The sequence below is a fragment of the Gekko japonicus genome, unplaced genomic scaffold (assembly GCF_001447785.1).
Source record: "Gekko japonicus isolate JY-2015 unplaced genomic scaffold, Gekko_japonicus_V1.1 scaffold10, whole genome shotgun sequence".
NCBI lineage: Eukaryota > Metazoa > Chordata > Lepidosauria > Squamata > Gekkonidae > Gekko > Gekko japonicus.
The window spans coordinates 2,761,981-2,779,140 of NW_015167526.1; the positions used below are offsets into that span (position 1 = coordinate 2,761,981).

Genomic DNA, 17,160 nt, shown 5'->3' on the forward strand with positions numbered 1-17,160 from the left:
GAGAAATCATATTTCTTCTCCTGGTAGGACCATTGCCAGAACATCCAGCATGGGTCGTCTGTGGATGGCACGGTGACCAGATAGCCTTAGGCACACCCCTTGGTGTCATGCCCGGTAATCGTAAAACATATCCGCCTTCCACACAGACGAGTTTGCTGAGGAATTCCTGCATGCACTGAGGCTTCTGGGGACAGAGGCTTGTTGTATGGCGCACGCTCAGTGCATGCGGAGTGCTGGCTGAGCCTGTTGGGCCTCAACATGACCCTGTCCAAACTGGGGGCACCTTGAGAATAAGCCCACCGCTCTCCTACGGCTGTGAACTGCCAGGATGGGCTGGCTCTCTTCCAGGGATGCTTGTCCTCCATTCCTGATCTCGTGCTGAAGAGCCCCTGCGAAACGTCTGAAGGTCCCAGAGCTCCCTCTAAACACAGCATGAAGCTCACAATATTCTACATCTTCTGAGTCTGAAAAACAGAGAACTGGAAACGAAAGCGTCACCCCTTCTTTTGGTGCTTCTCCAGCGCTGCCTAAGACGGTTCCGTCTTCATGACACTGTGTGGTGTGATGCAGCTCCGAAGACTGCCAATCAGGGCTGGTTCCGAGTTTGGGGGGGCCCCCTCCCCTGCCTGCCACCATCCCCCCCCACGTGTGGCCCCTTTCCTGCCTGCCCCATCCGCACGTCCCTCATGGCCCATTCCCCACAGGTCGTTCACAAGCCTTCCCACCCACCCGTGCTTCCTGCTGTACACGCATCCTTCTCTCAGCGGCCCTGTGCAGAACGTGTGGCCAAAAGCACAGGCGGGAGGAAGGCTGGCAAGAAAGTGGGGGGTCAGGGCACGCAGGTGAGAGGGGGGTGGCATGGGGCCCTGTCGGAATCCCTGGGCCTGGCAGCCGCCTCACCTCAGGATACGCTGGCCTCAGCCATGTGGCTGAGAAAAACAAAGGCGCTTGCAGCTTTCAGGCAGTGGTCTCTCCTTCTGTTGTAATTTCAAGAGTTCGTGTTTCTGTTTGAGTTTCATAGAACCATAGAATTAGAGAGTTGGACGGAGCCATTGAGGGCATCTAGTCCAACCCCCCCTACTCAATGCTGGATCAGCCTAGAGCATCCCTGACCAGTGTTCGTCCAGCCGCTGCTGAAAGACTGCCAGCGAGGGGGAGCTCACCACCTCCCCAGGCAGCTGGCTCCACTGTGGCACAACTCTGACCGTCAGAAATTTCTTCCTAGGATCCAGCCGATACCTTCCCCCCCTTAATTTAAACCCATGATTGCAAGTCCTCTCCTCTGCTGCCCACAGGAACAGCTCCCCGCCCTCCTACTCTAAGTGAAAGCCCTTCAAATACTTCAAGAGAGCAATTCATGTCCCCCCTCAAACTCCTCCTCCAGACTGAACAGTCTCAGCCTTTCCTCATAGGGCTTGGTCCCCATTTTGCTCCAGTCCAACTGGGTGTGCTGATTCCGGAAACTGCACTGATAAAAAAAGACAGCAACTGTATTTGGATCTGAGGAGCATAAGAACTGTTGTAAAAGGTAAAGGTTTCCCTTGCTCGAAAGCCAGTCGAATCCGACTCTAGGGGGCGGTGCTCATCTCCGTTTCCAAGCTGAGGAGCCAGCGCTGTCCGAAGACGTTTCCGTGGTCACGTGGCTGGCATGAAAAGATGCTGAGGCGCACGGAACGTTGTTCCATTGAAGCGGTACCTATTTATCTACTTGCAGCTTCTTGCTTTTGAACTGCTAGGCTGGCAGGAGCCGGGGCCAGAGGCGGGAGCTCACTCAGTCACGCGGCACTCAGGTCTCGAACCGCCGAACTACAGACCTTCCGGTCTGCAGCTCAGTGTCTTAACCTCCGAGCCACCACGGCCCAAAGAACTGTGAAACCCCCCCCCCCCCCATTACCCGAGAACTGCTAAAGCTATTGAAGAGAGGGAAGATTATTGACAAGAACAGATTTCAAGGAACCGACCCAGGAGCTTCTTCTCCACTGTAGCTTCAGTGCTTAGGATTTATGTGACGCTTTTGGTGTTTGGAGGATGTTCTCTCAGTAGTCCATACACCAGCTCTCTCGGGTGGGCCTGTATTATTATCCCCATGTTGCTGATGGGGATACTGAGTCTGTGAGTGGCTTGACGGAGGTCTCAGATACGAGGGTTGACTCGGGGTCTTCTTGGTTTGCATCTCCGTTCTTTGGGGCTGCCTCTGTGTCGGGCTGAGTCAGCCCAGCCTTCCCGCCATTGCTGTTTCTTCCGTACCATTGCAGCTCCTGCCAGGCTTCCTTGGGGGTGGGGGCAGACTACGGCAGGGGAGGTGGGCAGTGGGTGGGCCTGCCACGTGGATGGAGCGCCACTGGCCTAGGAAATGCTCTTTGCTCTTCTCAGTAGTGTCAGTAGGCGTTTGGGGAGACGTCTGTTCAGCCCCCTGCCTTTGCCTCCCCCCATCCAGGCAGACGCGGACAGCTTTTACGTGACTTGCAACGGCCGGCAGTTCAACTCCATAGAAGAAGACGTTTGCCAGCTGGTCTACGTGGAGAGGGCCGAAGTCTTCAAGTCAGAAGAGGTGAGTCGTTCCTTCCGCTCTTTGCAGACGCTTTTGGGCAGCTCGGGACCCTCCCCTTCATCTTCTTGAGAGGAGGCATACGAACTTCACAGCCCCCTCTGCTTCCCTGAGGTGCTCGCGGAATCTAAAGCTTGCGAAAGCCAAAGCCGAACAATTCAAGCTGAACTTGAATTCTTCTCCCTGCCTTGAAGTTCACTGCAACATTTTTGGCCAGTCGCTGTTGGGCATCCCAGCTGCTGACAGCACATGACCAAGCCAAACCTTAGGGTAGCTGACCCCCCCTTCCGCCCACTTCCTTTCCAGTTTGGTGTCGTGGTTCAGTGCGCGGACTCTAATCTGGGAGAACCGGGTTTGATTCCCCACTCCTCCACTTGCACCTGCTGATGTGACCTTGGGTCAGCCACAAGCTCTGGCACAGCTGTTCCTGAAAGAGTCGTTTCTGTCAGAGCTCTCTCAGCCCCACCCACCTCAAAGGGTGTCTGTTGTGGGGAGGGGAAGGGAAAGGAGTTTATAAGCCGCTCTGAGACACGTTTGGGTAGTGAAAGGCGGGGTATAAATCCAATCTCTTCCTCTTCTTCTAATCTGGGAGAGCCACGTTTGGTTCCCCACCTCCTCCACATGCAGCTGCTGGTGTGACCTTGGGTCAGTCACAGGTTCTCTCAGAGCTGGTCTCTCAAGAGCAGTCCTCAAAAGAGCTCTCTCAGCCCCATCTACCTCACAGGGAAGGGAAAGGAGATTGTAAGCCACTCTGAGACTCCGAGTGAAGGGCGGGGTATAAATCCAATCTCTTCTTCTTCTTTCCCTTAACCCATTTTTCTAGCCCTATGGCACTCCTGCCCAGAACACCAGGTCTCTTTCAAGCACAAGTGCCCACCCGACCTCCTTTGTACTGCTGACCTTCCTTCTTTCTTTGAAGTATAAGAGATTGGATTTATACCCCACCCTTCACTACCCAACGGAGTCTCAGAGTGGCTTCCAATCTCCTTTCCCTTCCCCTCCCCACAACAGACACCCTGTGAGGCAGGTGGGGCTGAGAGAGCTCTGACAGAAACTGCTCTTTTTCAAGGACAGCTCTGCCAGAACTACGGCTTGCCCAAAGTCACCCAGCAGCTGCAAATGGAGGAGTGGGGAATCAAATCCGGTTCTCCCAGATTAGAGTCCGTGCACTGAACCACTGAACCAAACTGGCTCTCTTTGCTGCTGTTGATCCCACTGCCCCCCCCCCATGTCTAACCACTTTCCCAGCATCGCCTGCAGCCTGACTGATCCCGCTAGAGAGGGTGCCTTGAGCAACAGCTAGAAGGCATTGCTTATTTGTGACCAACCCACACGTTTGGTAGCTGCTATGCCCCCCAGTTTGGTGTAGTGGTTAGGAGCGCGGACTCTAATCTGGGAGAACCGGGTTTGATTCCCCACTCCTCCACTTGCACCTGGCTGGATGACCTTGGGCAAGCCGTAGTTCTGATAAGAGCTGTCCTTGAAAAAGAGCAGTTTCTGTCAGAGCTCTCTCAGCCCCGCCTACCTCACAAGGGTGTCTGTTGTGGGGAGGGGAAGGGAAAGGAGTTTGTAAGCCGCTCTGAGACAATTTTGGGTAGTGAAGGGCAGAGTATAAATCCAATCTCTTCTCCTTCTCTCAGCTGTTCTCTCAAGGGCAGTCCTCGAAAGAGCTCTCTCAGCCCCGCCTACCTCCCAGGGTGTCTGTTGAGGGGAGGGGAAGGGGAAGGAGTTTGTAAGCCGCTCTGAGACACCTTTAGGTAGTGAAGGGCAGGGTATAAATCCAATCTCTTCCTCTTTTTCTTCTAATTTGGGAGAGCTAGGTTTGGTTCCCCACCTCCTCCACATGCAGCTGCTGGTGTGACCTTGGGTCAGTCACAAGTTCTCTCAGAGCTGTTCTCTCAAGAGCAGTCCCCAAAAGAGCTCTCTCACCCCAACCTACCTCACAGGGAAGGGAAAGGAGATTGTAAACCGCTCTGAGACTCCAAGTGAAGGGCGGGGTATAAATCCAATCTCCTCCTCCTCCTCCCCTCCCCTCCACTTCTCAACCCAGTTCCTTTTCCCATCCATCCAGCTGGTATCACTTTTCCTCAGCCTTCTGATGCCCATTTCTAGCATTATGGCCCCCCTCTCTCTCGGTCTCTCGCAGCCATTCACCGCCGCTCCCCTCCCAGCCTCCCTTCTCTGGTCTCCTCTGAAATGGCTGTTCCTCGGTCCTCCGGAAACTGGTCACCCCTCTGCTCTCTTGATCTCCGTTACAAATCCTGGCTTTCCTCTTCTGATGCTGGCCCCGTTGCAGAAGGAAGCAGCAGGAAAAGAATAGCGGGAGAGAGACGAGAGGGAGCAGTTTAAATTTTAGCCCTGAAGCTGGTGACGAAGTCTTGGGTACAGAACGGTGTGTCTCAGAGCCGGATGGGGGAGAAGCTGTGAGGATGCCTTCGGTTGGAGTGGACCAGGAGGCTTCCTGGCAGGCAGTTCCCCAGGGAGGAGAGGGTTCCCAGGTCGCAGGACATCAGAAAGACCCGCATCGGCGAATGGCGTCCTGTTTCCACCCTAGTAGAAAAGAGCAAGAGTCCAGGAGCACCTTAAAGACTAACAGAATCTTTTTTTTTTTAATTTTTATTGAAATTTTATATATCTACATTCAAGAACTCCAATCAATACAGTTCGGTCAGAGTGCGTTGCCATAAACAGTGGGTACCAATGCTCCCTCTAAGCTGTGGAGTCTTGTGAGCCAAAGTTCTACTTTGTGAGCTCCTGGCATTAAGATTGTGAGCGAGCGATTGGGCTGCTGCATAAATTAGTTTGCTCTGGAGCCATCCTCCCTGAGCTCAGACAAAAACGTGTGAGCCGGAGGCTAAAAAACTGTGAGCTAGCTCACACTGACTCAGCTTAGAGGGAACACTGGTGGGAACCTTAGAGGATTAAATCACAACCCTTCGGTGATGCCATGCGGTGAGAGTGTGTTGACACAGAACCTTGGATACCGTTGTTAACATAGATCTGTAACTGAGCACTGTATCACAGACATCATTGTAGCATTAGGTCGAGAGAGAGTAGTGAACTATGGGCCCCATTTTAAATAGGTGTATCAGAGCTAGTTATGAGGCATTAGCCATTTGTGAAATAAGCTGGTATCCGTGTTTCCCTCTAAACTGAGTTAGTGTGAGCTAGCTCACAGTTCTTTAGCCTCCAGCTCACAGACTTTTATCTCAGCTCAGGAGGGATGGCTCCAGAGCAAACTAATTTATGCAGCAGCCAATTCGCTCGCTCACCACTTTAATGCCAGGAGCTCACAAAGTAGAATTTTTGCTCGCAAGACTCCACAGCTTAGACCTGGGGTGTCAAACATGCGGCCCGGGGGCCGGATCAGGCCCCCAGAGGGCTTCTATCAGGCCCGCAGTGGAACTGGGCTGTCTTATGTGTCTTCTTTCAGTTCTGCTGCTGCTGCGTCATCGTAGGTTTGCAGCTTACAGATACACACCTGAACAGCATACTCAAGATGGCAACAGCACAGACATTGTGATGCAGTCATACAGAGCAATAGGTGTCAGTTATCATACACTGTTAAATAAGCAAAATATTGCAAGAGTGCTAATGTTTTAGGCATGTTTTTATTTTAAGTAAAAAAAAAACCTTTGTGTTTGTGTCCTTCATAAAGTTTATATCTCCGCTACCTGGCGTTACATTGAATGACACGCATGGCCCGGCCCAACAAGGTCTCATTTATGTCAGATCCAGCCCAAATGAGTTCGACACCCCTGGTTTAGAAGGAGCATTGGCAGTGACTCATGAAAGTTCCCCCCCTGCCACAAATGTTGTTAGTCTTGAAGGTGCTCCTGGACTCTTGCTCTTTTCTCCTGCTACAGACAGCTGCCCACCTTGATCTGTCTCCATCCCGCACACCTCACAGTGTGCTTCTTTTTGCTGCAGGTTGATCTTGTTTCTCCCCTCCCCCTCAGTCTCCTTTATGTATCGGACGGACGTAGGCCTCCGTTGGCTCCTTGGCCTTTCTTCCGGGTCCCATCTGCCGCGAGGGAGGAGCGCAGCTGTCTTTTGGGCAGTTGCACAGTGGGCAGTGGATTAGGGTTGCCCGCGACAGTTGTTAAGAAGCCAAGCAAGGTCCGTTGCAGGCATTAAGGGGTGCCGAGCGGCACGGGTGGCCCAGTGTCTCAGGGACTGACAAAGACGTGGCGTTCTTCTTGTGAAGGGAGCCAGCCTTCCAGTCATGGACCTGACCGAGCTTCCCAAGTGCACCGTCTGCCTGGAGAGGATGGACGAGTCCGTCAATGGGATTCTCACCACCCTCTGCAACCACAGTTTCCACAGCCAGTGCCTGCAGCGGTGGGAGGACACCACGTAAGCTGTTCTCTTTGCTCCGTAGTTGGCAGCAGGGTGTGTTGGGAGGAGGGGCTGTTTGCAGGGGGTCGAAATCACTGAAAGGGACGCTTAAGTTGGGGGAGGCCGAACTTGGTGATAGCATGTCCGTCCCCCCCCAGTAAAGGCGCTTCTCCTGAAGTATCCCGTGGTGTTACGAAGAGCGCGTTCGTCTGATCAGCTGAGGCAGGCGCTTTTGAGGGCAGACCTCTTTTAAACGGGTAGTTTTGCACTCGAGAAAGCTGTTTCCCCGGCAAAACTGGCTTGCAGTAGCCAATTCACACAACTTGGGTCAACTCGTCTGTGTGAACTGGCCTCAAAGGTAGAATATTAAGACAAATTGTTTGCCCGGCCTACGCTTGCTCACGTCCTCAGCCCAGAGACAAAATGGGCCAGCCCCTGAGTTCTAATATTTTGGGAGAGGGAGAAAAATTTCTCCTTGTCAACTCTCTCCACCCCATGTATAGTTTTATAAACCTCTATCACGTCCCCCCTCAGTCGTCTCTTTCCTGAATTGGAAAGTCCCAGACTCCTCGGCCTTTCCTCAGAGGGAAGAGGTGTTCCAATCCCCTTATCCCCTTGGTTGGTCTCCTCCAGTGTTCCCTCTAAGCTGAGTTAGCGTGAGCTAGCTCACAGTTTTTTAGCCTCCGGCTCACACATTTTTGTCTTAGCTCAGGAAGAGTGGCACCAGAGCAAACTAATCTATGCAGCAGCCAAATCGTTTGCTCACAACTTTAATGCCAGTGACTTATAAAGCAGAATTTTTGCTCACAGGACTCCACAGCACTGGTCTCCTCTGTACTTTTTCCAGCTCTGCGATGTCCTTTTTGAGATACGGTGACCAGAACTGTAGACACCAATGTTCCCTCTGAGCTGTGGAGTCTTGTGAGCAAAAATTCTGCTTTATAAGTCACTGGCATTAAAGTTGTGAGCAAGCGATTTGGCTGCCGCATAAATTAGTTGGCTCTGGAGCCGTCCTTCCTGAGCTAAGGCAAAAAGGTGTGAGCCGGAGACTACAAAACTGTGAGCCAGCTCACACTCACTCAGCTTAGAGGGCACACTGGTAGACACTACTCCAAATGAGGCCCTACCATAGATCTGCACAGGGGCATTACACTATCGGGGTTTTTACTCTCAGTCCATTTCCCAGTAATCCCTGACATGACTTGCCTTTTTCATTGCTGCAGCTCACTGGGTTGACCCTTTCATCGAGCTATCCCCCACGACCCCAAGATCTTTTCCCCTCTCAGTCTCAACAAGTTCAGACCCCATTAGCCTAGACTTGAAGTTGCGGGTTTTTTTGTCCCCGTGTGCATCACTGTACACTTACCGACACTGAACTTCATCTGCCACATTGTCGCCCACTCACCCAGTTTGTGGGGGTCCTCTTGAAGCTCATCAGTCAACCGTGGTTTGCACCATCCTGAATAATTTTGTGTCCTCTGCAAACCTGGCCACTACACTACTCACCCCTAGTTCCAGATAATTTATGAATAGATTAAATAGTACCGGCTCCAATACTGATCCTTGTGGGACCCGGCTGCTTGCTTCCCTCCGTTGGGGGAAGTGCCCGTTGATTCCTGCTCTTTGCTGCCAGTTTTTAACTCACAAGAGAGCCTGTCCTCTTCTCCCATGACTGCTAAGTTTACTGAGGAGTCTTTGGTGAGGTACCTCGTCAGAAGCCTTTTGAAAGTCCAGGTATATAATGTCTACTGGGTCACCCTTGTCAACATGCTACAGAACTCCAAAAGGTTGGTGAGGCAGGACTTCCCTTTGCCGAAGCCATGCTGATTTCCCCTCGTCAGTCTTTGTCCCTCTGTGTGCCTAACCATTCTATCTTTGATTACAGTTTCTCCTAATTTGCTCCAGAGATAAAAACACCGGGATAAATAATAATATTCTCAAAGACTTAAAACACTGAGGCAATGTGCTGAGTGGCTGAAGGAGTAGTTCTCAAGCCGCTAGAACGGAGACGGTCCTGAGCAGAGTGCTGGGAAGTTAGTTATTCTCAACAGGAGGTTGGCAAGGCTACAAGCAGGAGAAACGAGAATGAAAAGTCTTTTATCAAAAAGCCACCTTGGTGGAAGAAAACTTGCTTTTCTCTCCTGAACTGTTGTCTCTGTTCCACTGCCGGCTTGGTCAGTAACGGTGCCTCAATTAGCTCCAGCTGCTGCTTGAACAATTGCCAAGTTTTCTTATATCCTCCCTACAAGGCCCGGATGGTATTTCGCTCCAGAGCCTTAAGGGGGACACACCACAATACCAAATAATACTTCCATACAGACAGGCAATAGGCTAACGGGCCTGTAATTTCCTGGTTCCCCTCTGGATCCCTTTTTAAAAATTGGTGTAACATTTGCTACTCTCCAGTCTTCTGGCGCAGCGGCTGAATTTAGTGATAGGTTACAGATATAGGTTACATATATGGGTTAGTAGATCAACGATCTCGCATCTGAGTTCCTTAAGAACTCTCGGGTGTGTGCCATCAGGACCTGGAGACAACATTTTTTAATTTCCCCAGTAGGTCTAGAACTTCGTCTCTGGCCCCCTCAATTTAGCTCTGTTCTCCAGACTCCCTTCCTGCTTAGAACCATTGGAGTTCTGTCTAGTCGCCATGTTCTGGGGTAAACTCTAAGCTTGGTATGAATGTTTGGATGCACATTCCTTTCCTTTCCTTGTGAGAAGGCAGTAACAGGTGAACCGGATGGTGCCATATCTGGGGACACAATCTCCCTGGCCACCCAGTCAGCCCCCTGTTATTGGGCCGGGGGGGGGGGGATCATGTAATGAAATGATACCTTCAGATACACAGAATAGACCTTTATTTTCTGTTCTCTCTCTGGGTGGGAGGAGGTGTGTGTGTCCAAGAGTCATACTTTTGCATCTACACAAGGACTGCAGGGCCAACGCCTAGGATCCAGACCTCGGGTGAAATCAGGGGTTAAATCACGATGAGGCAGAGATCAGGCAGAGGGATTTTGCAGGTGACTCTTTTGCTTTCGAATTCTTGTCCAGGGAAGTTCAGAGCAGCCAGCCTTTGGAAGGGTGGTACCTGGGAAAGCCAGCTGAGCACACTCAGCCAGGGCTCTTTTTGTAGCAGGGACTCCTTTGCATATTAGGCGACACGCCCCCTAATGTAGCCAATCCTCCAAGAGCTTACAGAGCTCTTCTTACCGGGGGTACTGTAAGCTCTTGGAGGATTGGCTACATTAGGGGTGTGTCGCCCAGGGCTCTTTCTGTAGCAGGAGCTCCTTTGCATGTTGGGTGACACGTCCCCTAATGTAGCCAATCCTCCAAGAGCTTACAGAGCTCTTCTTACAGGGGGTACTGTAAGCTCTTGAAGGATTGGCTACATTAGGGGTGTGTCGCCTAATTGCAAAGGCGTTCCTGCTACAAAAAGAGCCCTGAGTCACTCACCATTTTGGGCCAGTCTCCTTGAGGACTGTAAACTTGGGGGGGAATGAAAGCAGGGGGTTCTCGCAAGAGCTGGTGGCCGAATAAGTCAGTGTACTGAAAGTGTGTGTGTTGGGGGACGTGGCGGCTACCCTGGGCTGAACATGCCCCACCTTGTTTTAACCGTGTCGTGTATTTCTGCCCTCAGGCTGTGTCACCTGTCTCTGGCCTGAATTGTAATAGCAGCTGTTTCCCGACTCCGCAGGTGTCCCGTGTGCAGGTATTGCCAAACGCCAGAGCCCGTGGAGGAGAACAAGTGCTTTGAGTGCGGAGTCCAAGAAGTGAGTGGACGGCTGCGGGGTTGGGTGGGCGAGGGAGGTATTTGACTTGATCTGACGGCTGCCGTCGCTCTCTATCACCAAGAGGGGCTTGAAGAGCTGGTAGCTTCGATCTGACAATCCCCTGGATGTGCTTTGTAAATGTAGGACAAGGGGGAAAATGAATGTGGTTTCTGAATGTGGGGGTCTGACATTTCCTCCGACATGTTTATATATTGACAGCTGTCATTGTGCCTTCAGAAGTTTAATTATAATAGATCCAGATCTTGGTATGTAACCTAGGATCTTCTGATTAGAGAAGCTTATAGTAGAACATATTTTATAACTGCACCTATATATATTAAGCTATATATGTTAAGGAAAAGCATTAGTAGACGCCTCTGGGGATAGAATTAGGATGCAATAAGAATGGGATGTGTATTCAAGAAACTGCAAGGGCGTCGAGAGCGAAGCTGAATGTGAATCATAACCCTTATCACCTAGCTCTCCAGAAACAAGGGAAAGAGGGACTAGCTTCGCTAAGGTCAGAGAGGTTCTCAGTGTTCCCCAATGTTCCCATTGCTCTGAAGAGCAGATCAACAAATGCAATCACTGACAATACAAGAGAGACCAATAGCAAGGTTTAAAGACAAATGATGCTTGTATGATATCAACTGCTTGGTACTAGTTAGAGATTCTTTAATGTGTAAACTATATGTGATGTCATTTGGGGTATAAGACCTTCTGCCCTTCCTGGTTACGGCAGAATTCAGTTTTGGAATGGCTGAGGTGCTGAGGCATTCAGCCCTGTATTTCCCGTTTCCAGTGCGTTAAACAGATATTCATCGAACTCGTTGGATTCCAACTGTGTGTTTCCAATTCAGCACGGGAGCACGCAGTCACAGATTTGTGTATCACAAAGGCTCTGAGGGGGGACCTACAGGAGGGAGGGTTCACTCTTCTTGGAGAGCAAGTGTGTCCTCCTCGCAATCCTCGACGGTCCCTGGGTTCCTTAGCCCTGGGGGAACCTGCGTACGGGCCCCCTGACCATGGCCGGGCCCGTTCCTTCTGTCCCCTTAAGCACATATTTGGCACAAGGCAAATCAGGCAGCTTATTTATTTATTTACGTGAGCCAAAGCAATCAACAGGATGGGATGTTCGATGAACAATGAACTATGATTTGAACATAAGAACATACATAAGAACATAAGCGACGCCAATGTTGGATCAGGCCAAAGGCCCATCCAGTCCAACACTCTGTCACACAGTGGCCAGAAATACCAGGTGCCATCAGGAGGTCTAGCAGTGGGGCCAGGACACTAGAAGCCCTCCCACTGTTGCCCCCCCCCCCAAAGCACCAAGAATACAGAGCATCACTTGCCCCAGAGTTCCTATCTATACCTTGTGGCTAATAGCCACTGATGGACCTCTGCTCCATATGCTTATCTAATTCCCTTTTGAAGCCGTCCATGTTTCTAGCCACCACCACTTCCTGTGGCAGTGAATTCCATGTGCTAATCACTCTCTGGGTGAAGAAGGACTTCCTTTTATCTGTTCTAACCCGACCGCTCGGCAATTTCATGGAGTGCTCACGAGTTCTTGTATTGTGAGAAAGGGAGAAAAGTACCTTTCTCTCAACCTGCTCTACCCCATGCATAATCTTATAAACCTCGATCATGTCACCCCTCAGCCGTTGTTTCTCCAAGCTAAAGAGCCCCGAGCACTTTAACCTTTCCTCATAGCGAAAGTGTTCCAACCCTTTTATCATCATAAGACCTATTTGGGCTGTAGGTCTTACCAGAAATGTAAAAAATAGAACCGAAGCAACACATAAGGGTTCATATGACGTATTAAACGATGAAAAATGACACAACAGGAGGCTGGGCGAGTGGGTGTCTACATGGCAAATGGGGTTCAGTGTGGCCAAGTGCAAAGTGATGCACATTGGAGCCAAAAATCCTAACTATAAATACACGTTGATGGGGTCTGAACTGGCAGGAGACGGACCAAGAGAGAGATCTTGGAGTCGTAGTAGATAGCTCGACGAAAATGTCGAGACAGTGTGTGACTGCAATGAAAAAGGCCAGCACTATGCTGGGGATTATTAGGAAGGGAACTGAAAACAAATCAGCCAGTATCATCATGCCCCTGTATAAATCGATGGTGCGACCTCATCTGAAGTACTGTGTGTAGTTCTGGTCACCACACCTCAAAAAGGATATTATAGCATTGGGAAAAGTGCAGAAAAGGGCAACTAAAATGATAAAAGGGTTGGAACACTTTCCCTGTGAAGAAAGGTTAAAGCGCTTGGGGCTCTTGAGCTTGGAGAAACGACGGCTGAGGGGTGACATGATCGAGGTTTATAAGATTATGCATGGGGTAGAGCAGGTTGAGAGAAAGGTACTTTTCTCCCTTTCTCACAATACAAGAACTCGTGAGCACTCCATGAAATTGCCGAGCGGTCGGGTTAGAACAGATAAAAGGAAGTCCTTCTTCACCCAGAGAGTGATTAGCACATGGAATTCACTGCCACAGGAAGTGGTGGTGGCTAGAAACATGGACGGCTTCAAAAGGGAATTAGATAAGCATATGGAGCAGAATTCACTGCCACAGGAGGTGGGTGCAGGAACAAGCATGGATGGGGGGGGCAACAGTGGGAGGGCTTCTAGTGTCCCGGCCCCACTGCTGGACCTCCTGATGGACCCTGGTATTTTGGGCCCCTGTGTGACAACAGAGTGTTGGACTAGATGGGCCACTGGCCTGATCCAACACTGGCGTCTCTTATGTTCTTATGTTCTTAACTATAACAGCAACTTTGCGAAGCCTTTTATAACAGTGCCTTACCTATTGCATGCCTAGAAAAACCCTCTTGAATAATTCAGTGTTGCGTAGTTTGCTCATATTGAAATCAGTCTTGGGATAAGAACGGAATCTGAGTCCAGGGGCACCTTTAAGACCAGCAAAGTTTCATCTAAGGTATAAGCTTTCATGTGCACGCACGCTTCTTCGGGTACTTCTGAAGAAGTGTGCGTGCACACAGAAACTCACCTCTTGAATAAAACTCCGTTGGTCTTCAAGGTGCCACATTGTTCTGCTGCTTCAGACCAACACGGCTACACACCTGCATGTGAACTCAGTTTTGCTAGTCCTTAACGTGCCTTTCTTGGCTCTTTGTTTACAACAAATCTTCTAACGCTTTCGTCACGCAGAACCTTTGGATCTGTCTAATATGCGGGCACATCGGATGTGGACGCTACGTGAGTCGGCACGCCTACAAGCATTTTGAAGAGACGCAGCATACGTACGCCATGCAGCTCACTAATCACAGAGTCTGGGACTATGCTGGAGGTATTTCTCTTTTCCTTAAGCAGCGGGGTTAATGTGGCATCTCACTCGAACGCTTGGCAGAAGAGCTCCGTCTCACAGGCCCCGCGGAACTTCATTGAATCCCACATGGCCCCACATGTCCTGGGGGAGCTTGTTCTCTCTCTTTCCGGGCACAGAAACCTCCTTTTGTCTGTGAGATCTCTTCCTACCCCAAGCACAAGCCAAATAAGCTGGCATATATTTTTTTTCAGATGGGAGAATGACAAGTGGGTTCATGTGGGCTGGCTGGGCCACAGGGGTGTGCCGCCGTGGCTCTTGCTTGCAATGGTCTTGCTGCTGTTAGTGATCTGTTATGGAGGTTTAAGGCTGGGAGCCCCGAAACAGTACCTCCGCAGCACAAGATCAGTTCTGTAGGGGGATAGTTGAGCCATCCTGTGAGGGTCTTGGCTAGAGGAGCATTTCCACCCTTCAAGTCCTGACAAGACCAAAAAACGCTGTCGATAGACACTATACACCCAGTGAAAATGATACCATAATATATTAAACATCAATATCTAACAAGCAATACAGGAAAGTGCAAAGAAGGGTGTCCAAAGGTAGCTGTAGTTGACGAAGTTCTCCGGAACAGCGCTTCGTTCCGTGAGGACTTTCTCTGAACAGGACAAGTGTGCTTTCGTTTAGCCTTCCCGCTTGGAATTTACTATGTTTAAACTTGAGAACGGAGGCTATGACTTCTGTGAAGCTATTGCTATCATGTCAGTATATTCAGTGATGAACAAACAATAGAAGATGCAGTTGTTGGTGTGGTCCTGTTCAGAAGAAGTCCTCACAAAACGAAACGCTGTTCCGGAGAACTTTGTCAACTGCAGCTCCTTTTGGGCCCTCTTCTTTGCACTTTCCTGTATTGCTTATTTGATATTGACGTTTAATATATTATGATATCATTTTCACTGGTTGTATAGCGTTGTCAGGATCCACAGCAAGACAACGAAGTACACGCTTCTAGAAAGGTTTTACTTTTATTGAAAAGCTATAGATGCAGTAACATGAACACTGTTAGGAATGCCGGGTTACCTATGCGCATAATAGGATATAGGGCATTAGTATGCGCCCCCCCCCCCAGTATTACCCAATTAGACGGGCTCCCATGCGCGGGCATTTGGCAGCTTATCTAACGGCTGCAAAGCAGGGGAAGTGAAGAGCTTCCCACGAAACGTAGACATACCAACCCCTTCTGTGACCTTGAGAGATACGCGTTACAGCTTAGAAACAATTAAGCGCATGGGAAGGAATGCAAAGCAATTAAAACATACATCATACTCATGGCAGCTACTGCTGACAAGCGTCTGTTGACAGCTTTTTTTGGTCTTGTTGGTTTATTTGAGCTGTTACCTTTCGTGTGAATAGACCCTTCAAGTCCTCTGACATCTTTAGGGTGGGACTAGAAGGAGCTCAGTAAAGGTGGGCTCAACCGGAACTGGGCGCGGGTTTCATCTCACCTTTGAATCCCCGGACAACTTGCCCACGACCACCTGTTGTCTGTTGCCTCTAGATAATTACGTCCATCGCCTGGTGGCCAGTAAGACCGATGGGAAGCTGGTCCAGTATGAGTGCGAGGGAGACGTGTGTCAAGAGGAAAAGATTGACGCCTTGCAACTGGAGGTAAAAGAGCCGCTGCTTCAAATCCGGGCGGGTGCTTGGTTCCCCCCGCCATTGTCATTTCCTGCAGCTCACTTAACAGCAACCCTGTTGAGAGTTTCCAATGCTTTTGTGCTATTCGTCAGGAGTGATTCTTAGCAAAGTCAGTGTGGAGGATGTTGGGGGTGGGGCTTGCATGCATCCTCTTTGCGGTTGGCTCCAATGAGTGAGCGAAGAGGATTCCCGTAGGCTGAACCGTGCAGTCCACCCCACTTAGCTCCCCGCTCCTCAATAAGCAGCAGATTCAGGGCGGGCAAAAGAAATCGCTTCTTCCTTTTGGCGTAGCGGTTAAGTGCGTGGACTCTAATCTGGGAGAACCGGGTTTGATTCCCCACTCCTCCACTTGCAGCTGCTGGATGACCTTGGGCAAGTCATAGTTCTGGCACAGCTGTTCTTGAAAAAGAGTAGTTCTTTCAGAGCTCTCTCAGTCCCACCTACCTCACAGGGTGTCTGTTGTGGGGAGGGGAAGGGAAAGGAGATTGTAAGCTGGTCTGAGACTCCGAGTGAAGGGCAAGGTATAAATCCAATCTCCTTCTCCTCCTCCTCCACTTCTTCTCTTCCTCTTCTTCCTCCTCTTCTTCTTCCTCTTCTTGCTTTTCCTCTTCTTCTTCCTTTTCTTGCTTTTCCTCTTCTTCTCCCTCCTCTTCTTCCTCTTCCTCTTCCTCCTCCTCTTCCTCTTCCTCCTCCTCTTCCTCCTCCTCCTCTTCTCCTCTTCCTCTTCTTCTTCCACCTCTTCCTCCTCTTCTTCTTCCTCCTCTTCTTCTTTTTGCAGTGCACAGTCAACTTGTGGGTCTCGCTGCCACAGGGTGTGGTGATGGCTGCTATCTGAGGCGGCTTTAAAGAGAGTTAGGAGGACAGATCCAGCCATGAAGGGCTAAATACAATCTCTGTGTTCATAAGGAAGGAGTACCAGTTGCTAGGGTGGGGGAAACAACAGGCCAATTTTGGCCTCCCTGCCCTGCTCATGTGCCCTCTGTGGCGTTTGGCCAGCCTTGTCTACTCAGACTGGCAGCGGCTCTCCAGGGTCTCAGGCAAAGGTCTTTTCACATTCCCTACTGCCTGGTCCTTTTTAACTGGAGATGCCGGGGATTGAACCTGGGACCTTCTGCATGCCAAGTAGATGCTGTACCACTGAGCCACGGCCCCTCTTTATAGTTCTTCTGGGTCTCAGGAGGAGGTCTTTCCCATCATCTCCTGCCTGGTCCTTTTAACTGGGGATGCCGGGGATTGAACCTGGGACCTTCTGCATGCCAAGCAGATGCTCTAACCGCTGAGCCACGGCCCCTCCCCTAAGGAACTCTCACCCAGCAGGCTGTTTTGTCACCATCCTGGGGGCAGCACACCTTCTGAGCCTCCATCCTTCTGCTATTAGGACTGCATTGGACTGCGTTAGTTTTTATTTATTGGTATCCTGAGGTTTTAAATTGTGGTCTTTTGTGCATTTCTCGTCACTGTTGTTTTATTTACACTGTAAGCTCCGCAGGGCAGTCAGGGGCTAATAA

At 50.3% G+C, this 17,160-nt stretch overlaps 1 protein-coding gene across 1 annotated transcript in view; it reads left to right on the forward strand.

The window, feature by feature from the left end:
- The window catches only part of BRAP (BRCA1 associated protein), a 50,639-nt gene that overhangs the window by 10,965 nt on the left and 22,514 nt on the right, over positions 1-17,160 (forward strand). Inside the window, exons 5-9 of the mRNA XM_015413236.1 lie at positions 2,438-2,551; positions 6,756-6,904; positions 10,581-10,656; positions 13,843-13,981; positions 15,513-15,622. Of these exons, the coding sequence (XP_015268722.1) occupies positions 2,438-2,551; positions 6,756-6,904; positions 10,581-10,656; positions 13,843-13,981; positions 15,513-15,622 (588 nt within the window). The remainder of the gene's footprint in view (positions 1-2,437; positions 2,552-6,755; positions 6,905-10,580; positions 10,657-13,842; positions 13,982-15,512; positions 15,623-17,160) is intronic.